General features: G+C 41.2%; 2 protein-coding genes across 10 annotated transcripts in view; one reads left to right on the top strand and one right to left on the bottom strand.

The window, feature by feature from the left end:
* DCTN6 (dynactin subunit 6) overlaps positions 1-25,655 on the top strand; it is a 1,120,059-nt gene that overhangs the window by 993,849 nt on the left and 100,555 nt on the right. The window lies entirely within an intron of this gene.
* Positions 4,576-25,524, bottom strand: SARAF (store-operated calcium entry associated regulatory factor). The gene is made up of 6 exons (XM_050802535.1): positions 24,823-25,524; positions 15,532-15,710; positions 10,677-11,094; positions 8,433-8,574; positions 7,643-7,794; positions 4,576-5,378 (listed from the first exon to the last, which is right to left on the bottom strand). The coding sequence occupies exons 1-6, from the start codon at positions 24,923-24,925 to the stop codon at positions 5,353-5,355; spliced, it is 1,020 nt and encodes a 339-aa protein (XP_050658492.1). The 5' UTR covers positions 24,926-25,524; the 3' UTR covers positions 4,576-5,352.

The raw sequence follows: 25,655 nt of genomic DNA, 5'->3' as shown, positions 1-25,655 counted from the left end.
TCCTTCAGGCAAAGTAGGATTAACCTTCTCAAACAGAAGTAGAAGGGCAGCTTCTACTGGCAAGAAATACAACGCAGAATTTAGGGGTTCCATTTCACTGGCTTCATCAGGATCCTCTCATATGTCCCCATTCCACTTTTCAGGATCCCACTGCTTCTCAATCAATGCTCTCATCTTATTTTTTAAGAGACTAGGTCTCACTCTGTTTGCCCAGGCTGGAATGCAATGGCAAAATGACAGCTCACTGCAGCCTTAATCTCCTGAGCTCAAGTGATCCTCCCACCTCAGCCTCTGGAGTAGCCAGGACTACAGGTGCACACCACCATGCCCAGCTAATTAAAATAATAATAATAATAATCTGTAGAGATGAAATCTTGCTATGTTGCCCAGGCTAGTCTCGAACTCCTGGACTTAAGCAATCCTCCTGCCTTAGACTTCCAAAGTGCTAGAATTACAGGCATGAGTCACCACACTCAGCCAATGCTCTCACTTCAATAGTATACACTCTGCAAGGCTGAGAATTCCATTTACATAGTAATACAGCCACTTGCAGGATGCACTCTGGGTTTGGTTTTCAGAAATCTTAGTCCTGTGGCTAAGAAGATGAGAGTTGCTTCCAGGGCAGACATAAAACACTTTCCGATCATTTACGCAACACTTCAGCTGGGAATTTGAAACCCTTAGCTCACCCTTTTCTTTCTCCACTTTGTCCAGCTCAATTAGGAACAGTCAGCCAATCTCATTATAGTACCTATTTGATTAAAATGTTCTAAGATATCAGATCCATGGTCACCCAGAACCTTGCATTTTATAAGGTATTTCAGAGAGGCATCTAAACATGGTATTTCATGCATCTCCACCGGCACATCAGGCCATGGACCATCAGCACCGTCTTTACCACTGGAAACACAGTCATTAGTGCCTTTCAATCTAATCAGATTAGAAAACAAATTCTAGAAAACACAGAGCCAATTCAGAAAACTCATACTTAAGATTCCGTTCCTCTGGTACCAAAATCCGTATCAGTCAGGGTTCAACCAGAGAAACAGAACAAGTAGGAGACATATATGGAGAAATTTATGGAAGGAACTAGCTTACATGATTGTAGAAGTTAGCTAGGCAAGTCCAAAATCCATAACATGGGTCACCAGGAAGGGCAGGTGCTAATTCCCAAGCTGAAACTGCAGTGCACAGGCAGAATTTCTTCCAGGAAACCTTAGTTCTGCTCCAAAGGCCTTTCAGCTGATTGGATCAGGCCCACACAAATCATCAAGGATAATCTAGATGTAGATGTTAATCACCTCTACAAAATATCTTCACAGCACCTACAACGCTGTTTGAATAACTGGAGACTATAACCTAACAAAGTTGACACATAAAACCAACCATTACACCTACAAAATCAGAATTTCTGAGGGTGGGGCCAAGCAATGTGTTTCCAAAGCCCTCCATTGATTCCGATGCTCCTTCAAGTTTGAGAACCACTGGTTTAGAAACCAATCTACCTACCTTCTTTCAAAATGTTAATGAAAAATATAAAAAGAAAAAAAGAAACCAAACCAACCAGGAGGAACAGATTTTGGGAGTCAACCACAATGTTTCATTACCATTAGCCAGCCAACATCTGTTGCTTGCAATGAAAGAATCTTAGGAGATTCACCATATGTATGAAGTTTTTAATAGCAAACAACAAAAAATGACTCTATTGAAGTAGGCAGAAAGGGAAATTGTTAACATATGTGTCAAATAGCTCAGAGTCGATGGGAAGGCTAGAGATGCAGGCTTGGGAAGAGGCAGGTTTTCACCATCAGCATCCAGGCAGCACAACCCAGCCAAGATATGCCACAGCCAAGTGTCCAGTGAGAACATCTCCCCATGAACTACCACCAGGCACTCCCCAAAGCCTCTGTTAAGTCTTTGACTACTCCGTCACTGCTGAGAATAATTTCTAATTGCCCTGAGCTCTTAGTACCTCTCCCCTCAAAGACCTGAAGGAGGCATCTGATTGACAGAATTTAGTCACATGACCACGCACTAGCTGCAAAGGGAAGAGTACTCCATGCCCCTAAAGAGCAGAGTAGCAAGAAAGACCTGTGTTTAGAAGATAATTATGACACAAAAAGTTAAGATGTGTTATAGAAGAACATTGGAAGGCCAGGTTCGGTGGCTCATGCCTATAATCCCAGCACTTTGGGAGGCCAAGTCAGGCGGATCACTTGAGGTCAGGAGTTCAAGACCAGCTTAGCCAACATGGCGAAACCTTGTCTTTACTAAAAAAAAAAACTACAAAAATTCAGGCCAGGCACGGTGACTCACACCTGTAATCCCAATACTTTGGGAGGCTGAGGCAGGCAGATCACATGAGGTCAGGAGTTCGAGACCAGCCTGGCCAACACGGTGAAACCCCGTCTCTACTAAAACTACAAAAAAAAAAAAAAAATTAGCCAGGCATGGTGGCAGGCGCCTGTAATCCCAGCTACTTGGGAGGTTGAGGCAGGAGAATCGCTTGAACCCAGTGAGCCGAGATCACGCCATTGCACTCCAGCCTGGGCAACAAGAGTGAAATACCATCTCAAAAAATATATATCCATATGTATACATGTATAGATACACACACATATATATATGTATATACATGTATATATATGTATGTGTATACATGTACACATATAGATATACATACATATCTATATATACACACATATATTTATATACACACACACACAAATTAGCTGGACATGGTGGTGTGCATCTGTACTCCCGCTACTCAGGAGGCAAAAACAAGAGAACTGCTTGAACCCAGGAGGCAGAGGTTGCAGCGAGCCAATACTGCACCACTGCATTCAAGCCTGGGAAACAGAGCAAGACCCTGTCTCAAAAAAAAAGAAAAAAAAAGAACATTAGAAAAACTTAAACCAGTCTTAAGGAGGTACAAGGTCAGAATGGAAAAGATCAAGCAGCTTCAGACAGAAACCTGCTTGAATCTATAGAAACACCCCTAACTGGTTAAAATACCAGAAACCTCATCTTAACATTCAAAGGTTCTAGTGAACTCTCATGTGTATAAAACTTCAAAGCTTGTCTTCAGTTCCCTTTCACTCCTCTTTGTCCTTTCTTTGCCCTCCGAACAGGGCACACCAATCTTCCACTGAAGTGCCCCAGTCTCCCTTGGCAATGACCCTTATCTTGGTCCCTAAGGAGACTTAGCTGTACTATCTTATTACTCTGAGTTTTACATCTGGGGAGGCGATATATGTGAACCTTTTCCATAAACAACAAAAGGCCGGGAGTAATGGTTCATGCCTGTAATCCCAGCACTTGGGGAGGCCAAGATGGGAGGACTGCTTGAGGCCGGGAGTTTGAGACTAGACTGAGCAACATAGTGAAACACTATCTCTACCAAAAAAAATAAAATAAAATAAAATAAATAACAAGGAAGTGCAAATACACAACAGATAAAAGAGGAACACTCAGGTGGGGTTTGAAACCTATACTCTGCCTCTTTTCCTCCCTTCCTTCCAGACACCCTCTGAAAGAACCTCGGAAGAACATCCCTAGGGTTCCCCAGAGTAGCTTGAAAGTCACCAATTAGTCAACTTTTTTTAGTTTTAGACACCTCTCTTTACATTAACTCATTATTTTCTTACAATCCCAATGATCTGCAGTACTATGTTCAAAAACAATCTTGAGTAAGCTGGGCGCAGTGGTTCACACCTGTAATCTCAGCACTTTGCGGGGGCTGAGGCATGTGGAACCCCTGAGGTCAGGAGTTCGAGACCAGCCTGGCCAACATAGTGAAACCCCATCTCTACTAAAAATACAAAAAATTAGCTGGGCTTGATGGCAGGAGCCTGTAATCCCAGCTACTCAGAAGGCTGAGGCAGGAGAATTGCTTGAACCTGGGAAGCAGAAGTTGCAGTGAGCCGAGATCATGCCACTGCACTCCAGCCTGGCAACAGGAGCGAGACTCTGTCTCAAAAAAAAAAAAGGCAACAAACTACATTCTCTTTTACTCCGTATCCTTCTACTAAGGAGAAATGGAGTAAGGATTTAGTGGAACATACATAAAGTAAAGCTGTGTTTCTTCTATCAGTTAAAATTTCTACTGTTTCACTGATGAAGAGAGGATAGTTCTAATCGCAATACCCTTGCAACTATCCCCTAAATCATATTTTAAAGTTTTAATAAGGGTTTGTTTTAAATTAGTTCCTATTGGTTAGTGAAAAGTAACTGCAGTTTTAAATAGCAAAAATCATTAAACACATAAGATATAAAACCGGGGTTTTCAGGTTATGAAGCTTAACTAAGTGTAACCATGCAATCTCTGATGGGTTGGGATGCTTGGAGATTTAATTATTTTTTTAAAAAGCTATTTTTTGGCAGAGGCTTCCAGACCATTTCTAAATTGCTTTTTGAAAACATTTACCAAAAGACTAAGGTATGACTACCACATAAAATTATTGTTTAGGGAGACAGAACTTCTGCATGAACTTTCCCCTTTGGGAAAATGGGTTGTTGTTTTTTTTTAAAGTAACATTTATTTGTGCCTAGGCTAATAGAAAGAATGAGACTAAACCCCTTGTTTTTATTGATTATTTTTAAGATTGAAACAGACTATTACAACAATATTTGAGATTCCACAGAGAACTGCATGCTTTTGTTATTAAAAGACTTTTTTTGAAAAATTTGACCTTTACCTCTTATGAACTGAATATAGAGGTTTCAAGCATTTCTGCCAGCACACAGTCATTCACAACAACCTTCTAGAGCTTATTTTCTACCTTTTCCTACAGAAGGTAATACTCACTTACCAGAAGGCCATCACCACCACTGAATGATTCAAAGTTTCAGAGCTCAAAAGTGATCAGAACTCACAAATTAGCATAATTAGTCCAAAGCCTGATTTAAATGTTTGAAGAACAGCAAACATCAAATAATATAATATCAAATAGAATATTAAAGTCTCTATGAGGTAATTACTCATCAGCTACAACCACCTAAGACTGAAATTTTCTGTACTTAGTTTCTATTAGTACAACACCTTCATTCTTAATGCTTCCTAGAACATCACAGGTTTTAGAAATTAATGTATTTTTAGCATTCCACAGTAATGATCACTTTCAAAAACTGCAATATACATCTGCATGTTACACTGACATACAACACATAAGTATTTTGTCACACAACTTTTAGCCTCAAATAATAGAATACAAAAAGCTATACAGGACAAAACACCACAGAACTTTTGAATATCCCCCTTTCCCAATTGTTAACAGGTAGCACTTTTTCTAAAGAGAAAGTGACGAAAAATCCAAAATTTCTGCATCCAATGTTTGACTCCAACTTTCTACTTTATCGTCTCCTGGTACCACCATATCCTAGAATGAGAGGGGTAAAATTTACATTAGTTTTTAAAAATGCATTAGAATTGCTTATAAAATTACAAGTCATACATGTTTATTGTTAGCAAATGAATGAGATAGGAGGAAAGGAAAGAGTGAGCCACTAGGTGGAACTGGGCTGAGCAGGACAGTGCATCGCCTCCCACAGCAACCTTCCCAATCATTGAGCCTACTACACTCGCACATGGTTGCTGGGAATGACAGTTAGGACCCCAAAAAAGAAGATGCATTCTATAGTGGAGCCACCATGGTACAGGCAATACTCAAAGTCTAAGCCAAAAAGACAGAGGCCAGTGGCGCATAAGCCATGCCCTGCTACTTCTCACAACTCCAGTGGTAAGAGACGTAATGTGGGGAGGACTTCAGATGGTTAAGCATTATTTAGACACCATGCCCACGACACACAGGCTACAGGATGACAAGTCTTCCTATCTGGAAAGTCTCTCCATTATTTTTAGGTTTAGATTATTTGGTTTTTATGATTTTCTTTCATATAATTCCCATACATTTCTAGTTGATAGTCATGATTTTTTGCAAGTCTTCTTTCCACTGAGAAGGAGTTTTCTTCTGTCATGATGTCTTACCTAGCCATATATATATATATATTTTATATATCTATATAATATATGAGTTTTCTTCTGTCATATATAATATAGATATATAAAAAATATATATAAATGAGTTTTCTTCTGTCATGTCTTACCTAGCCATATATATTAAGACATCATGAGAGAAGAAAACTCATTTATATATATTTTTTATATAGTTATTTATATACATTTTATATATATTTTTATACACACACACACACACATATATATATATTTTTTTTTTTTTGAGACAGTTTTCCTCTTGTTGCCCAGGCTGGAGTGCAATGGCGCAATCTCGGCTCACTGCAACCTCTGCCTCCCAGGTTCAAGTGATTCTCCTGCCTCAGTCTCCCAAGTAGCTGAGATTACAGGCGTGCGCCACCACACCTAGCTAATTTTTGTATTTTTAGCAGAGACAGGATTTCACCCTGTTGGGCAGGCTGATGTCTCAAACTCCTGACCTCAGGTGATCCACCCCTCAGCCTCCCAAAGTGCTGGAATTATAGGTGTGAGCCACCACGCCTGGCCTTACCTAGTCATATTTTTATATATTCTCCCAACTCCTTTTTTTCTCCCCAGAAGTATGCACTATCTCATACTCTAATACCACAGATCAGTTTTGCCTGTTTTTGCATGTGTATTTTATAAAATATAACTGCTATCATCATAGTGTATATATTCTTTTGTGTCTGGCTTCTTTATATTTGGTAGATCTATCCATGTTATTGCACATAACTGCTTATTTTCTTAGTTGCACAGTAACCCACTGCAATACAGCAAACATAACTCAATTTATTCATCCATTTTACTGCTGATGGATATGTGGGCTGTTTCCAGTTTTGGGCATTTATGAATAGGGATGCTATAAACAGTCTTGTGCTTATCTGCCAGCATACAAGTGTATGCATTTCTGTCGCTATATATCTGAGAGCAAAACTGCTATGTCGTAGGTATGCATAGGTTCAATTTTAGGAGGTAGTACCAGTTCTTTTAATTGAATGTATCAATGTATATCCAAACTAGCATTATGAGAATTCTACTCACATTTTAAAACATATTTAAATGTATTTTTCTATCAATTTCAAGAATTAATCACTGTCTATAACTTCTTTCTCCTGAAAGACAAATCTACTCCACAGCAATCTCTCATGGCCTCCTTACCCAGCAGCTCCCATTTTCTGCCAATTAGATTTGATGTTTAATCCAGTTATTCCTTTTTTTTTATATATCTTTGCTTTTTACAAAATATTCTCTCAGCATTCCAGTAAACATTATATTTTTGAAAATTAAAATATGCCTCAATATCTTTTTTGAATGTTACTGAATTTTAAGTTTCTACTTAGAAAAGTCTAGTTTAGAACTTAAAGGATCTCTAGAGATCACAGAATTAAATACATGTGGAAGCTAGCACACAGTAAAGTTCAAGTTAAAACCTTGGTCTATGGTAGAGCTAAGCCCAAATCAAATCCCTATTTGATTTTTAAAGAATGTTTAGAAGTGGGATCTCAGTTAATTGTGCTGTTAATATTTTTGGTAGGTACACACCAAATAAAACCATGGTGGCTAAATAGATAATCATCTTCTAAAGTTCCAAAACTATTTCTGTACTTTACTCCTAGGTTAAAATGAACTTGTATTTTTTGCTCTTACCTGATGCAGTTCTGGTTTTTGTGTCTGAGTTTGAACATGCCGAATAGCCGCCCAAGCCTCCATGAAGGGGTGAGTAAGCTCTATTCCACGTGCCAGGGTAGGAGGGAGGATAGGATGGGTAGTACCACGAGTCGGAGAAGGGTGTTGCCGCTCTTTAAAGGCATAAAAGTAAGTTAGGCATTTTTTTCTTGTGGCTATAATTTTTAAATACCTTACTGTTCCTAAACGTCAGAAAAAAAAATACCTTTATCAAGTATTTTTTCCTGAATGTTCTGGTATATCAGAATTAACATGAAATAAAAACTGTTTCATATTTCTGCCATTATTATGGTCATTGCTATGGTGGAAAAGTGACAGGGAGTCAATGCTCTTTCTTTCTGAATTTGTACTCAAATAAAATCTAAGCTTAAACTACCATTAATATTTCATATTCCAAAATCTGGCCCCAAGCTCTTTCCAGCCTTACTTTTATCATTCTCCTACCAAACCAGACTAACTGTTCCCCAAATATTGTATTCTTTCCTGCCTTCTCATTTTCTCAGATGTCAACTAAACAGTCTTTTTCTTATAATATCTATGAGGGTGACATAGGAAGAAACACAATGAAAGAAAATAACATATACAATACTGATCGAAACACATATAGTGTACCTTCCCCCTTCCCAGAGAATCTTATTTAATAGGTTAATGTCACCAGAATTTATTTTCCTTAGTGAAACTAAATGCAGTTAAATTGTAAGCAGAAGTCTCTTGAATTAAAGAGCAAGAGAGATAAATGCAAAAAGCTTACCTATTGCTGCCAAACAAATATCCTAGTATTCCACCAGTTCCCAAACCAGTCCAGAACCCTGGTCCTGAATTTTCATATCCTTGTTGTCCTGTAAAAGCACTGCCAAAACCAGAAGTTGCACCATGGCCAGTATTCTGCGGTCCTTAAAATAAAAATGATTTATTATGTATCCTCACTTAAACATGACATAGTCTACAAGAGCAAAGATAATATAACCAATATAACACTTCAATTATTTCATCTGTACTGAACTATTAATAATACTCAGGCATCAAGTTATTAACAAGTTGTATTCAAAAAGGTATTTGTAAAATACTGGTTTATAATGAAGGAGAGCATTTCCCATAGATATGGGAGGAGAAGGATAGATTTTAGGACTGGGGAGGGTCTTGCTATAAAATTCTACCTTCATTTTTTGGCTGTTATAAACAAAACTGCTATGAACACTCCTGTGCATCTTTCTTGGTGCACCATGCACTCACTTCTCCCAGGTATTTATGTAGGAATAGAAATGGGTAGGCATATGTTTGGGTTGTTTTACCATTTTAACTCCTACCAGCAAAGTATGAAAGCTCCAGTCACTCTACATCCTTGTTCACACTTGGTACTCTTGTCTTTCTAACATTAGTCATTATGGTGGTTATCTGGTGGCTAAAAATAATCTCCCTGTGGTTTTCATCTGCATTTCTCTGAAGACTAATGATGCTAAGCACCTTTGCTTATTTTTATTGACCATGTAGATCATGGGTTGGGACCCCAGCACTGGTCAGTGGCCTGTTAGGAACTGGGCCACACAGCAGGAGGTGAGTGGCAGGCAAGCAACTGAAGCTTCATCTGTATTTAGAGCCACTCCCCATCACTTGCATTACTACCTGAGCTCGGCCTCCTGTCAGATCAGCAGCAGCATTCGATTCTCATAGGAGCACGAACCCTACTGTGAACTGCACATGCGAGGAATCTAGGTTGCGTGCTCCTTATGAGAATCTAATGCCTGATGATCCATCACTGTCTCCCATCACCCCCAGATGGGACTGTCTAGTTATAGGAAAACAAGCTCAGGGCTCCCACTGATTCTACATTACAGTGAGTTGTTAATTATTTCATTATATATTACAATGTAATAACAACAGAAATAAAGTACACAATAAACATAATATGCTTGAATCATCCCAAAACCTTCCCTCCCCGCCCCATCCCACCCCAACCCAACCCCCCTAGTCCATGGAAATACTGTCTTCCACAAAACTGGTCCCTGGTGCCAAAAAGGCTGGGGACTGGTGAAGTAGATGTCTTCTCTTATTATAAAATGGCCATTCAAGTCCTCTTTGGAGGGCTTGTCTGCCTGTTGCTCAGATTTATGGGAGTTCATTGTATGTTCTAGACACATATATATGCCGGAAATATGTTTTGTAAATTTTTCCCAGTCTGTGGCTTGCCTTTTCACTCTCCTAATAGTGCCTTTTGATGATTAGATGTTCTTAATTTAAATAAAGTCTAATTTACCCATGTTTTCTTTTATGGCCAGTACTTTTTATGTTCTGTTTAAGAAATCTTTACCCATCCTAAGGTCATAACAAATATTCTCCTATGTTTTATTCTGGAAACTTAATTGTTTTGCCTTTTATGTTGAGAATTATACTACTTAAAGAATTAATTTTTATGTATAGTGTGAGACGGGGTCAGGGCAAATGATTATTAGCAAAGTTGATCAAGTTTCTCTGATTAAGAGTACTTATAATTTAATCAGGCTTTTTTTTTTTTAAGACAGGGTCTCGCTCTGTCACTCAGGCTAGAGTGCACTGGTACGATCTTGGCTCACTGTAACCTCCACCTCCCAGATTCAAGTGATTCTCATGCCTCAGTCTCCCAAGCAGCTGGAATTACAGGTGCCCGCCACAACACCTGGCTAATTTTTGTATTTTTATTAAGAGATGGGATTGTACCATCTTGGCTGGCCTCAAACTCCCGACCTCAAGTGATCTGCCCACCCCGGCCTCCCAAAGTGCTGCGATTACAGGCGTGAGCCATGGTGCCTGGCCAATCAGGCATTCTTAACATAGCGATCACAATATACCTTGGGAGACAGCAGAACAGAAGAGGTAAAAGAAGTTGAAAGTAAAAAACAAAATGAGAAGACAAACCTCCTTTGGTGTCCCAATGCAACGATTTTCTATTTCAGAACCAAGCACAGGATGCACTAACCTCACACCCACCCTATTTATGGCCACTGCGAGGGAAACATACCTGTGAACTCAGACTTAAAGCCTGGGGGAGGAGGTCCTGCTGAGTTGGTGAATCTCTGGTAACGGTGGGAAAATGGAGGATACTCAGAATACGGTGGAGGAGAATACTGCCCATCACTCAGGAACAGCTTATAGACTACAAAGGCGATCCCAAGGAGCACCACGATGGTAATCAATCCACCCATGTTACAGGAATCCGCCGAGTACCACTTATAATAATAATCAGAGAAAGAGGCAAAGCCGTGCTGCTTTCCAGACTCCTTCAGTTTCTGCAGGCCAAGTTCTGTATAATCTAAATTGTACTCCAAGCCACAAGACCCTCTTAGTACATACTGGTCTTCAGAGGACTCATAGCCTTCACAGCTCACCACAGTTTTTCCAAATTTGTATGCAATATCTAAGTCGGTCTTACATTCCCACTGTGAAGAAAAATAGAAACAGACTATTAGAAACAAACTTTTTTTCATTTAATATATGTTACTTGGGGGCTGGGCGCAGTGGCTCACACCTGTAATCTCAGCACTTTGGGAGGCTGAGGCGGGTGGATCACGAGGTTAGGAGTTCGAGACCCGCCTGGCCAAGATGGTGAAACCCCATCTCTACTAAAAATACAAAAATTAGCCAGGCACAGTGGCAGGTGCCTATAATCCTAGCTACTAAGGAGGCTGAGGCAGGAGAATCGCTTGAACCCAGGAGGCGGAGGTTGCAGTGAGCTGAGATCGTGCCACCGCACTCTAGCCTGGGCGATAGAGCAAGGCTCCGTCTCAAAAAAAAAAAAAAAAAATGTTACTTGGGCTATATATCCATCATAAAATTGCAAAATGAAGCAAGGGAATGAGCCGCAAAATTCACGACAGTAAGTATTCGTGTCTAGAAGGCAGGGAAAATGAGGGGCTTCAAAGATAATGGTGGTATCTGTGTTCTACTTCTTATGCTGGATAGTGCATACACGAGTATTCACTTTATCACTATTCTTCATTCTTTACATATACATGTTATATATCCATCTGAACATATTAAGTATTCCATAATTTATACAATTTAAGCAAACTGCCAAAATGTCAACTTTTTGCCACTGTTCAAGAAGCTTTCTTTAAAAACACAGATTTCTTAAAAGACGCTAAGGCTCAAAACAGCATCATATATGAACATCTGGTAGCTACACAAAGCAACAGAGATATTACATAACACTCTGAGAAAAAAACCTTTCTACACAAATTTTATAAAACTATGGACTAACTTTCCAGGGTCCAATTCTACGTAATTCTCTTGTATTTTTAAAAGATATTTAGAAAAACACAAAAAGAATCCAGGCTAGCCCCAAAAATGTCCACCTTAAAAAAACATATGCCCAAGTTTGGTCTACATTCTATATTTTGTGGTGAAAAAGCAATATGCTTCTTTAACTCTTAAGATACAAGCTAAAGGCTGGGTGCGGTGGTTCATGCTTGTAATCCCAGCACTTTGGGAGGCCAAGGCGCGTGGATCACCCCTGAGGTCAGGAGTTTGAGAACAGCCTGGCCAAAATGGCAAAACCCCGTCTCTACTAAAAATACAAAAATGAGCTGGGCGTGGTAGTGCATGCCTATAATCCCAGCTACTTCAAAAATAGAGGCTGAGGCAGGAGAATGACTTGAACCCAGAGGCAGAGGTTGCAGTGAGCCAAAATCATGTCACCGTACTCCAGATTGGGCGACAGAGGGAGACTCCGTCTCAAAGAAAGAAAAAGAAAAGATACAAACTAAAGTAGATTTAATTGGTTCTGCTGCCCTTCTGCAAATTTTTGTACAAATGATTTTCCTCTTTCAAACTTCAGACACACTATTTTATTTCATTTATAACAGCCTTATTGAAATATAATTCACACATACCATACAATTCACCCATTTCAATGGTTTTTAGTATATTCACAGTTGTGCTACCATCACCACAATCAATTTTAGAATATTTTCGTCACCCCAAAGAAATCTTGTACCCATTAGCAGTCACTCTCCATTCTGCCCTCTGCACCCCTCCCAACCAACTTTCTGTCTATATGGATTTCCCTAACTGGACAGTTCACAGGAATGTAATAATACAATATGTGGTCTTTTGTGACTGGCTTCTTTCACTTAGCATAACATTTTCAAGATTCATCCACGCTGTAGCATGTATTGGTACATACACTACATAATATTTCTTTGCATAGATATAGCACATTTTATTTATCATTCATTAGTAATGGACATTTGAATTGTTTCTACTTTTTGGCTATTATGAATAATGCTGCTATGTACATTTGTATGCAAATTTTTGTGTGGACATGTGTTTTCAATTCTCTTGGGTGTACACCTTGGAGTGGAATGACTGAGGCATACAATGGTAACTCTATGTTTAAACTTTTGAGGAAATGCCAATTTTCCAAAGCAGCTGGACCATTTTAGATTCCCAACAGCAGTGTATAAGGGTTTCACTTTCTCCACATCCTCACCAGCCTTGTTATCTTTTTTATAATACCCATCCTACTGAGTGTGAAATGGTATCTTACTGTGGCTTTGATTTGCATTTCTCCAATGGCTAATAAGGAACATTTTTCATGTGGTTTATTTGTTACTTATGTATCTTCCTTGCAGAAATGTCTATTCAGACGCTCTGCCATTTTTAACTTGGTTGTTTTCTTTTTTTTTTTTTTTGAGACGGAGTCTCGCTCTGTCACCCAGGCTGGAGTACAGTGGCGCAATCTCGGCTCACTGCAAGCTCCGCCTCCCAGGTTCACGCCATTCTCCTGCCTCAGCCTCCCGAGTAGCTGGGACTACAGGCGCCTGCCATCACACCCGGCTAGTTTTTTGTATTTTTAGTAGAGATGGGGTTTCACTGTGTGAGCCGGGATGGGATGGTCTCGATCTCCTGACCTCGTGATCCGCCCACCTCAGCCTCCCAAAGTGCTGGGATTACAGGCGTGAGCCACCGCGCCCGGCCTTTATTGAGTTGTAAGAGTTATTTTATATTCTTAATACACGTCCCTCACCAACTATGATTCGCTAAGCTTCCTCCCATTCTGTAGGCTGTCTTTTCACTTTCTTGATGATGTCCTTTGACAGTCAAAAGTTTTTAATTTGGATAAGGTGCAGTTTTTCTTTTGTTGCTGTTGCTGTTACTACACTGTTTTTAAAATAATTTTATTTGGAGGAAGATTTATAAGTTTGCTGACTTAGGTAAATAAAACAAGCTAACCTTATATTGGTATTTCATGTTAACTACCACTTCCTTAATCATGCGTACTATAAGTAGCTTCTAAGTACTGTATTTAAATTTCAACTCTTGGAATAGAAGGAGTTTCTCTCCTGCTACTAAATGGCCTCTCTCCAGCTACTAAACAGAAGCCAATGTATGATATGCTCAACACTCCTTTGCTCATGCTATTCCCTTCTCTAGCCTTTTCCTCTCTAAAAATGTTATCATTCCTTCCTAACACAGCACAAATACCTCATCCTTTAAATCCCAATGACTCCAACCAGACATGACTTTATAATGTTGTGTTGGGACCTACATGTAATCTGAGTACTTGTCTTACCTCCTCTACTACTAAGAGAGCTTCTTCATTCTACCTTATCCATTTTTGTATATTGCAATTAATACATATTTAATGAATGACATCACCATTACTGCCTTTTTTTCCCATCAAGACTGTAAAAGTCATAAGTCAAGTGGGAGTGAGACTTCCGCTATAACCCAGAGGATTCTATGATTCAACTTAGCAGTACTGGGGGAAAATATTGTGAAGTAAGTATCACCCAGTACACATCAACTTCCTCTCTGAATTGCAAAGACTATGCATAAAGGTTGTATCAAACAAGAATATCATTCTGATGGAGAGGGGAAATTGTCAACACAAGTTTCTTGCCTTGTGACCTGTCGTCTTAAATCCCTTTTGAAAGCAGTCAGAATACAAAGTAGAAATACGTAACTAGTGATTTAAACTGAATTCATTTAACAAAATCTATATTTAAAGCATACTCAGTTTTGGAACTTCAAGGAGATGCTCTGCTCGTATACAAAATACCAGTGTCCCAAAGACAATAAATGAAACCTGCTGAAATGCTTCCATTCAAAAGTAACCACCCTCAGTTATAAGATAATTTTAAAATCAAGTGCTAGAAGCACAATAGAGATATATGAACCCCTACTATTTACGATCTATAATTCCTAATTATCTCAATTTTGTCTTAAGGGTAGGTTGGTATTCTTTGAGGAATGACAGGAAAATGACAACCACAAGAGATCTCCTATCCCTCACCCTCAAGCATATAAAAAGTTGTGAAAATTTACAAGTATCTTAGAAGGAGGTCATGGTACAAAAACTACAATAAGTATTTTCAGGCCGGGCGCGGTGGCTCAAGCCTGTAATCCCAGCACTTTGGGAGGCTGAGATGGGCGGATCACGAGGTCAGGAGATCGAGACCATCCTGGCTAACACGGTGAAACCTCGTCTCTACTAAGAAATACAAAAAATAGCCGGGCGAGGTGGCAGCGCCTGTAGTCCCAGCTACTCGGGAGGCTGAGGCCGGAGAATGGCATGAACCCGGGAGGCGGAGCTTGCAGTGAGCTGAGATCCGGCCACTGCACTCCAGCCTGGGCGACAGAGCGAGACTCCGTCTCAAAAAAAAAAAAAATAATAAGTATTTTCAGGCTTTAAAATCGGTGCATTTCTTTTGGAGGCCATTTCTTCCACAGGAAGAGTGACTGATTTACTTACATATTTTAGGCTGATCTGAGATTTCTGTATGTGCTCCCTCAAAATACTGAATAATGTCCCAATAAACAATTTACTGAATAAAAACCCCCATTTAGACTGCCATCACTGTAGTGGATATTACCTGTACATCATACCCATCCCAGCCTTTGTTCTGACACTGTATGACTTTTGGGGTATAAGAATCACAACCAGCTGTGCCTCCAACACATTTTAACTGTGGGATGGGATCCAGCCTGCGGGAGGTGGTATAGCGGTCATAGTGGAGGGTAAGAGCTTTTACGTCCCGCAGCAACATTCTGTCTGAAATAGCAAGAAAACAGAGGAACACAAAGTAAACATCATGTCAGAGAAAGAAAGGTTCATCCTAACAAAACTCTCGTCATAGGAAATGCCTTTCTCGCCTTCTGAGAATGGCTAAGAGAGGATGAATCCATCTCTCAAAGCTATCCCAACAACATTCAGGCCTTCTGCACAAAATTCACGTCACACTTTTAAGATCTCCCTGCATTTCAGGCCAGATGCTTCTACAGCACAAGTTGTACATCATTTTTGCTAAATCAAAAGAACAAAAAGTTCACTAACCTGAAACATTGTACTACTGTGTAATAATAACAGTGGTTAATTAAAAAGGCAAAAATACAAGCATGTTCCTGAAGCACATTTAATGATTTAAATGTCCATCAACAGGTGAAGAGATTAATATATTCTGATCTATTACAGTGGAATATTCCACAGCGGTTAAAATGAGTGACCTAGAATTCATGTATCAAACTAGATAAACGGCAAAAACATTTTAAACAAAATACAAGTTGCAGAATGTTTTGTATGATAGCTTTACATAAACCTTTAAAAAAGGTGAAACGATACTACGTACTGTTAATGTCTATATATGTATATAACAACAACATGAAAACACATATGGGAAGGAATAAACACCAAATCCAAGTAAGTATCTAGTCTACGGAGAGAGAAAGGAAAGAGATTTTATCTCTATTCCTAATGTTTTATTACTGGGAGTGGGGGATTTGTAGCAAATATGGTACAATGTGATAATTCAATAAAACTAGGTGATGATGGCCGGGCGCGGTGGCTCACGCCTGTAATCCCAGCACTTTGGGAGGCCGAGGCGGGCGGATCACAAGGTCAGGAGATCGAGACCACGGTGAAACCCCGTCTCTACTAAAAATACAAAAGAAAATTAGCCGGGCGCGGTTGTGGGCGCCTGTAGTCCCAGCTTACTCGGGAGGCTGAGGCAGGAGAATGGCGTGAACCCGGGAGGCGGAGCTTGCAGTGAGCCGAGATCGCGCCACTGCACTCCAGCCTGGGCGACAGAGCGAGACTCCGTCTCAAAAAAAAAAAAAAAAAAAAAAAAAAAAAAAAAAAACTAGGTGATGACTACATGTATGTTCACTGTACACTTCTGTATGTTTAAATACTTTAGATATTTCACAATTTTAAAAATCAAAACTATTTAAACTATTTCACAAACTAAAAAATTTAAAACATACTGACAAGAGACTTTGAAAGGAGGAGTCAAAACAATAAAATTATGTCTGGCATTCATGTACAAAAATGAATTTCTAGGTGGCTCACACCTATAATCCCAGCACTTTGGGAGGCTGAGGTAGATGGATCACCTGAGGTCAGGAGTTCGAGACCAGCCTGGTCAACACGGCAAAACTCCATCTCTACTAAAAAGACAAAATTAGCTGGGAGTGGTGGTGCATGCCTGTAATCCCAACTACTTGGGAGGCTGAGCCGGGAGAATTGCTTGAACTTGGGAGGAGGAGGTTGCAGTGAGCCAAGATCACACCATTGCACCCTAGCCTGGGCAACAAGAATGAAACTCCATCTCGAAAAAAAAAAAAAATGAATTTCTACGCATTACTGCAAAATAAGGACAAAATCTTCCTATTTATCATGTTGTGGATTATTGATGGAAGATGCTGTGGATTGGCTCAGTCAAGATCCACTTCATCCTCAAACAGGTGTGCCTTCCTGCAAAGCAAAAGGAATCCCAAACCTCTTGCAGCTGTAGTTGCCAAAAGCAATTTCAGTTCTGCCAACCAGAGGGACTAGAGCAAAATCCGGAAAGCAGACCCTAGACTTATACCGTGCTCTGTCCTTCAGCTAGCAAACACAGGCATGGAGACCGTGGGTTTTCAAACTGATAGTATCCTCTAATCAGCTTCCTGGCTGTCAAGAGGCTTGACATGAGCAACCTATTTTTCAGTGTGGCAGATGTAATAGGCATCACTTTCTATCATTTTGTGAGTACCCAATTCCCTATATTCAACCTGTCAAATTAGCAGAATTTGCAGCCTCCCAAAATTCTACTAAAACTATAATAAATACATTGTTTTAATGATGTGAATGACTGTGGTCAGGTAAAACCAAAGAGGAGATGACAGCAGAATTTTGGAAGGAGAAAGCAAATAGACTAATGGTAGGTGACTAGACCTAAGTGAAAGTCAAATGCCATAACAGCAAAGGGGGGAAACTGAGAATCAACCTGATGTACCTAACAGAATCCCAAAAAAAAAAAAAAAAAAAAAAAAAAAAGCAAAACAAAACAAAAAATGGGAAATGGCAGCTCTGGAATGAGAGATGCCTGAAATACACACTACAGGGTGAAAGCTACTTGAGAAGAAGCCATATCCCCAGATCCTCTCCCCAACTCCACACTGTTCTAACTCCCTCTTCCCCACTAAGTAAACTGTCTGGATATGTATTCTCTGGAGAGGATAAAACTGAAGAGATTTGCATTGGGGACCATCTGGCATAGTAGAAGGCATGGGTACAAAAACAACCAAACAGGGAACCCAAGTGACTGTGTGCACTCTGACAGCTGAAAGCACAGTTCTCCTTTCCCACATGGCGCACAAAATGCTAACAGCCATCCCCTCGTCCTCTGTGGGAGACTGGATGACTATTCCCTTGGTAATCTAACCAAGAAGAAGTACCTAAATACAGTGACATCAGGAACTTCCTCCAAAAAAAGAGCAACCTAGGTCACCCTGTTGTGAAGTTCAAAATCAAAACTGCAACGGCACACTGATAGCTTCCAATGAGCTTTTTGGTTCCCCAGGGTTAACCGTGAGCAGGGAGCGAAGGATTACTAAAAACATGATGAAAGTCCCTGCTGTGGTTTGAATGTGTCCCCCAAAGTTCACGTTAATCCCCAATGCAACCGTGTTCAAAGATGGAACCTTTAAGCGAGCTCTGCCCTCGTGAATAGATTAATGCTACTCTTGCAGGACTGGGTTATCGCAGGAGTGGACTCCTGATAAAAGGATAAGTTAGGCCCCTTTCCCCTCTCTCACTCTCTCCCTTTTCTGCCTTCCATCATGGCATGACACAGCAAGAAGGCCCTCACCAGATGCCAGCACCTTAATATTGAATTTCTCAGCCTCCAGAACTGTGAGAAATGAATGTAGTTTTTTAATAAATTTCCCAGTCTGTGGTACTGTGTTACAGTAACATTAAACAGACAAAACAGCCCCTAACATGAAATATAGCAACCAGGACAGAACAGAACAACAACAAAAGGAAGCAGGAGGAAAAATGAGACCATGCAGAAGAAGAAAACTTTTTAAAAAACACTGTAATATCCTCAGAGAGCTAAGAGAAAAAGACTGCATTAATAAAACAATCATTTTTAAAAGGAATATTCAGAGAAAAAACAAGAGCTTTTGGAAATTAAAAACAGGACAGCTAAGATTAAAAACAACAAAACTGCCAGGTGCAGTGGCTCATGCCTGTAATCCCAGCACTTTGGGAGGCCAAGGCAGGCAGATCAGCAGTGCCCAAGAGTTTAAGATCAGCCTAAGCAACATGGCAAAACCCTGTCTCTACAAAAAAATTATAACATTAGCCAGGTGTGGTGGCACACACCTGCAGTCCCAGCTACTCAGGAGGCTGACGTGAGAGAATCACCTGAGCCCGGGGAAGTCGAGGCTGCAATGAGCCATGCACTCCAGCCTGGGTGATAGAGTGAGACCCTGTCTCAAAACAGAAATAAATACATACATACATACATATAACAGAACTGTCAGAAGAAAATCTTCTAGAAAGTAAAGCTTAAAGAAAATCTTCTAGCAAGTAGAGCAAAAAGACACCGTACGCGGTGGCTCATGCCTGTAATCCTAGCACTTTGGGAGGCTGAGGCGGGCGGATCACGAGGTCAAGAGATCGAGACCATCCTAGCCAACATGGTGAAACCCTGGCTCTACTAAAAATACAAACATTAGCTGGGCATGGTGGCATGTGCCTGTAGTCCCAGCTACTCCGGGGGGCTGAGGCAGGAGAATTGCTTGAACCCAGGAGGCAGAGGTTGCAGTGAGCCGAGATCGTGCCACTGCACGCCAGCCTGGCGACAGAGCAAGGCTCCATCTGAAAAAAAAAAGAAAAGAAAAGAAAAAGAAAAAAGAAGGTAGAGCAAAAAGACAAGAAAGTAGGAGAGAAAGGCCAGGCACAGTGGCTCATGCATGTAATCCCAGCACTTTGGGTGGCCGAGATGGGCGGATCACAAGGTCAGGAGTTCGAGACCAGCCTGGCCAACATGGTAAAACCTCGTCTCTATTAAAAATACAAAAATTAGTCAGGTGTGGTGGCGGGCACCTGTAATCCCAGCTACTCAGGAGGCTGAGGCAGGAGAATTGCTTGAACCCAGGAAGCAGAGGTTGCAGTGAGCCAAGATGGCGTCACTGCACTCCAGCCTGGGGGACAGAGTTAGACTCCGTCTCAAAAAAAGAAAAGAAAAGAAAAGAAAAGAAAAGAAAAGAAAACAGACAGTAGGAGAGAAAAAAAAAAAGAAAATTACCAGTTCAGGACCAGTTCAGAAAGTCCAAAAATCCAACAACGGTTTCAGAAAGAATGAACAAAGGAATCTGATTAGACAAACTCCAGGCTGTAATTCAAGAAAAACTCCCACACTGAAGGACTTGAGTTGTCATACTGAAAGGGCCCAACAAAAACCCAGGCCTGAGAAACAGACCACACAGAGGCACACAAAAAGTGAATTTTAGAACACCATAGACAAAAAAAGATTCTACTAATTGCCAGAAGAATAGGGGGAAAACAAGCCATATAGAAAAGATAAGACTTAGAAAAGCTTCAGATATCTCAACAGGATAGAAAAAGAAAATGGAGAAATGTATTCAAAAACTCTAAAGGAAAAAGTCTGGCTGGGTTTGCCAACCATCGCTTTGCTAATGGTAGAACACACTGACGTTACAACATATCCTATGATGTATTTCCCACAAGTATTTAATATGAATCTAATCAATCCAATAAACTTAAGGTCAATACCCTATCTATGTAAGAAAATATATATATAAAGAGACCTAAATATACTTCCAACCAGGAACCCACTAGGGTTTTGGGGGGAAAGAAATTATGTTAAAGGTCCTGTGAACAATTTTTTTTTTAAAAAAAAAGAACACATAGCTTACCAGATAGTAAAGGTTACTATAAAATTATTATAATCGGTCGGGCATGGTGGTGCATGCCTGTAATCCCAACACTTTGGGAGGTCAAGGAGGGCAGATCACCTGAGGTCAGGAGTTCGAGATCAGCCTGGCCAATATGGTGAAACCCCGTCTACAAAAATTAGCTGGACGTGGTGGCACACGCCTGTAGTCCCAGCTACTTGGGAGGCTGAAGCAGGAGAATCACTTGAATCCAGGAGGCAGAGGTTGCAGTGAGCCGAGATTGCTGCCACTGCACTCCAGCCTGGGAGACATGAGTGAAACTCCATCTCAAAAAAAAAAAAAAATTATAATCAAAATAGTAGGGAATTGGAACAGAGACAAGGAAATTGTGAAACAAAAGAAAGATCAGAAACAAATTGAGATACATGTGGGAATTTGGTAAGATGAAGTGGTCTTTTTAATTTAGTGGACAAAAGATGTCTTCTTTAATTAATAAGTAGCACTGGCATAATTGACTATGCAGCCACAAGAAAATTCACCTAAAGCTATATAAAAACTTAATTCCACATGGGCTAAGGATCTAAAATTTCCAAAAACTATGTTAAAATAAACTATGCTACATTAAACACAAACTACTACCTCCTCATAAATAAAAAATAAAACAATGAAAATGTTCAATGGTTTAGAAAAATCAGACTGTATTAATCAACTAAATAACAGAAATAATAAATTGAATTTATTGTAACAGAGTTGCAATAATGCAAAGAACACTGAGCTAAGTTGGTGTCACTAACTGGCTATGACTTTGGCCAAGGCACTTAATTTACCTGTGTATAAGTTTCCTTACCTACAAAATTAAAATGCTATCAACCTTGAAATTTGTTGTGAAGCTTAGATGTAATTTATTATCTGGCAGAGTACTTGAAGCATAACAGGTGATCAGGTATGATAAACATTACTCAAAGTTTTAAGATGGAATAGCATTACCATAATCCTATAGCATCTTTCTTCCCTAGAGATTCTTAAGGTCCAAGAACAAAATTCTAATACCCACGCCCCACTATTTACATCAGTCAAGGGACACAGGAGCTCCCTGAACTCCAGACTCATAAATCAAAATCCATGGCAGGTCTCAAACAAGATAAACAAAACCAAACTCTCCCAAACCTGATCATCCCACATTCTTCCACATCCATACTTCTAGTTGCTCAAGCCAAAAACCTTGGATTTCTCCTCATCTTCTCTCCTCTCACTCCTACATCTAATCCTTCAGAAGATCATGTTAGCTCTACCTTCCAAACAGGTGACAAGAGAATCCAGCTACTCTAACCAACTCCACTGCTCCTCCCCTGGTCCAAGCGGTCACCACTCTAAGAACTTACTGTACAATATTAAAATAGATACCAATATATATTAATTCACTGGTTTACCTGCTTCCCTCCTACCCTCTTCGGTCCGTTTTCCACAGAGCAGCCCAAATGACCCTTTAAAGATGTAAGTAATTTCAGGTCATTTACTCCTCCTCCCCACTTTAGGTTTCCAGTCAAATGTCACCCTAACAGTGACTTCCCTGACCAATGTACGTTTTTTAAGTCTCCACTTCCGCCCGCACAACATGTCCTCCTCACCCTGTTTATAATACACGGTGCATACCAATTTTCACAATATAGCATGCTATTTACATGTTTATCTGTTTATTGCTATTTCTCTCCAATAGAGGTAAAGTCCTTGGAGGCAAGACACTGTTTTGTTCACTGCTATATCCCCAATACCCTGAAGAGTAACTTAACATAAGACTACATTCAATAAGGAATTTTGAAAATTCTTTGGTAATCTCTTTAGAACGGTGCTAATTTATTTTTCCAGACAAATTACTGCTCAACGTGAGCTAAAGGGCATCCAAGTCAAACAAAAGATAAATTAGGGAGCTGATTAATGCTTTACTAGGCCGGGCGCCGTGGCTCAAGTCTGTAATCCCAGAACTTTGGGAGGCCGAGACGGGCGGATCACAAGGTCAGGAGATCGAGACCATCCTGGCTAACATGGTGAAACCCCGTCTCTCTTAAAAAATACAAAAAACTAGCTGGGCGAGGTGGCGGGCGCCTGTAGTCCCAGCTACTCGGGAGGCTGAGGCAGGAGAATGGCGTGAACCCGGGAGGCGGAGCTTGCCGTGAGTTGAGATCCGGCCACTGCACTCCAGCCCTGGCGACAGAGCGAGACTCCGTCTCAAAAAAAAAAAAAAAAATGCCTTACTAAAAGACTTAATAAAAAGTATGCCAATGAAGTACCTTCATAAAAAAGTTCCTCAAAGTAAACTTTGAGGTAGAATTTACATAAAACAATTGAGTTTACTCTGCAAAATACTGTGGTGCTTTGTGTTCCAGAACAATAGTTTTACAGCGTAGATAAAACGAGGAAGTGGTTCATCTTTAAATCTGGTTCTTCTTTTATAGTTTTTATAGTTCTTCTGACTCAACTGTAAACTTCCTTTTTAAATTTATTTACGAACTGATTCAAAATTCAACAAATTAATGTTTCATTCTAGGTTTTCAACTGTAATTCTGATCAAGTCTCCCACTCATATACAACTTTCTAGAAATACAAAAGAAAAACATACAGACATTTAAATACAAAGTGGCTTTTTATTTTTTGATAATAAAACGTCCACATCAAGTGACTACTCAACGTGATGTGCTTGCAAATAGCACCTTCTCTGTCACTTCAGCATGTAAGAATAAAATAGGCTATTACAGAAATAAACCTGTTGCTTAAATTCGACAATTCAGGCATTTCCAATCACCAAATCACAAAGGCAATATGCTTTCCATGCCATCTTTACTCCGCGAACCAAAAATGATGTCTTTTTTTTTTTTTTACAAAAGTACAATGTAACAGCATGCGTCATTTATTAAATGAAAAAAGTCAAAATCTGTATCTAAGTATATAGACATACACGTATTAATTGCACGGAATATTACTGATCCCATGAAAATTCTTTAGACAATTTTAATACCGTACTGACATAAAAGAACCTCTTCCCTGGAATCCACTGAGCATGTGCCACCACCAAAAAAAAAAAAAGAGAGAGAGACAGAAAATTATTTTTTAAATTCTTCTCTACGGTGAAAGCCAATGGGAAGAGCTGGTGCCGCGCGACTGACTTCACTGCAATCTTCAGAATAACAGGCAGGGGTTCTCATAAAAACGCGGTGGCTCACGCCTGTAATCCCAGCACTTTGGGAGGACGAGGCGGGTGGATCACGAGGTCAGGGGTCGAGACCAGTCTGGCCTATATAGTGAAACCCCGTCTCTACTAAAAATACAAAAAATTAGCCGGGCATGGTGGCGGGCACCTGTAATTCCAGGTACTGATGAGGCTGAGGCAGGAGACTCTCTTGAAACTGGGAGGCGGAGGCTGCAGTGAGCCGAGGACACGCCATTGCACTCCAGCCGGGGCGACAGTGTGAGACTCCGACTCAAAAAAAAAAAAAGAGTGCAATCTGCGATTCTGCTAACAGACCTGCGAGGTCTGCAGCCCTGTCCACTAAGAGTGACTCAGAGACTGAGAGTGGCAGGCAAGGGCCGGCGATAGCAACAGGCAGCCATGACAACAGCCGGCCACGATGACATCACACAATCACACAGCCATGACAACAAAGCAGATGCGCAGGTGAGTGTCCAGCTCTCCAGTCATACTCAAGAGATGAGAAAGAAGACGGTGGGCAAATTCCGGGAGTCCGGGGCAGGGAGAAAGGGGACGTTTCCCGCCCCGCCCACTCGAGCCATCCCTACCCGCCTACCAGGACGCCTGGGAAGAGCAGCGGAACCAGGGAGGGCACGAACAGCAAACAGGCCAGACATGGGGAATCCGGGCACCTAGGCTCCGGGAAGACGGCGCACGGAAACGCAGGGAAGCCTGCACCGGCTGACGGCGGCGGAAAAGGGCGAGCGAACGGCCTGAGGGCCCCGGCAGCACTCACCAGGGTCGTTCCAGCCCAGGGCAGGGCCCGCGGTGAGCAGAAACAAATGCAGGCCGAGAAGCAAGCAGTGCCCGGCCGCTCCCGGCCCGCAGGCTACGGCCATGGCGCTCGATGAAGATGGCGCTGGGCTGTCAGACGCCTGCGGGCCGAACCCGGATACGGCAGCGCGCGTGACGCTTCGCAGCGACACCGAAATCTCTGGCGGCGGCGAAGGGACTGTCCGACTGCAGAGTCGCAGCCGCAGCCGCAGCCGCAATGGGTCAGTGCGCCAACCCTACGTCACTGCCGACGCGGCCAGTGGGGCAACGTGAGTGGCCGTCGTCGGCCCCGCCCCTAGAGCGCCCCGCGGTTTGGGGCGGGGCGAGGCGTGTGGGCGGGGCCGAGGACCAGGCGAGATGCGGCAGGAGGCGGGTTCGAGGCGGGGCGCCACGGTGTGGGCTGGGCCGAGGGCCTGACGCTGCCGCGCCCGCGGGCGGGGCGAGGGCTGCGAGCTGCTTTGTTGTGTCTGGTCTGAGATTCGGGAAGCTTCTGTACGTAGGCGCTGCAGTTTGAGAGGCTGAAAACGTCACGACGCGAAATCTAAGAAATGTAGTCAAATTATGTATTATTAAAACCTCAATAACTGTACCAAGGGAAGTTCTGTGCTTTATTCAGCTCTATGTGTTCAGCACTTAGCATAGCGCCTGGCGCATGGTCAGTGTTCTTTGACTTGTTGCTAAATACAGAGAAGATTCAGCCGAAAGGTAGCAAGGAAATACATTGTCTGGTTTCAAGGCTCAGAACCTTTACATGGTTCCTTACTCATGGAGGCCGGAAGACTGTATAAAATGTCA

The sequence above is a fragment of the Macaca thibetana genome, chromosome 8 (genome assembly GCF_024542745.1).
Source record: "Macaca thibetana thibetana isolate TM-01 chromosome 8, ASM2454274v1, whole genome shotgun sequence".
NCBI classification, from domain to species: Eukaryota; Metazoa; Chordata; class Mammalia; order Primates; family Cercopithecidae; genus Macaca; species Macaca thibetana.
This window is presented reverse-complemented; position numbering and strand designations above follow the sequence as displayed.

Excerpts from the sequence above, each read along its gene's own strand:
- SARAF (XM_050802535.1), bottom strand. The coding sequence starts at position 24,925 with ATGGCCGTAGCCTGCGGGCCGGGAGCGGCCGGGCACTGCTTGCTTCTC. Across the intron at positions 7,795-8,432 it reads TATTTGTTTGGCAGCAATAG|AGCGGCAACACCCTTCTCCG; the intron begins GTAAGCTTTTTG and ends ATGCCTTTAAAG. Across the intron at positions 5,379-7,642 it reads AAAAACCAGAACTGCATCAG|GATATGGTGGTACCAGGAGA; the intron begins GTAAGAGCAAAA and ends CTCTCATTCTAG.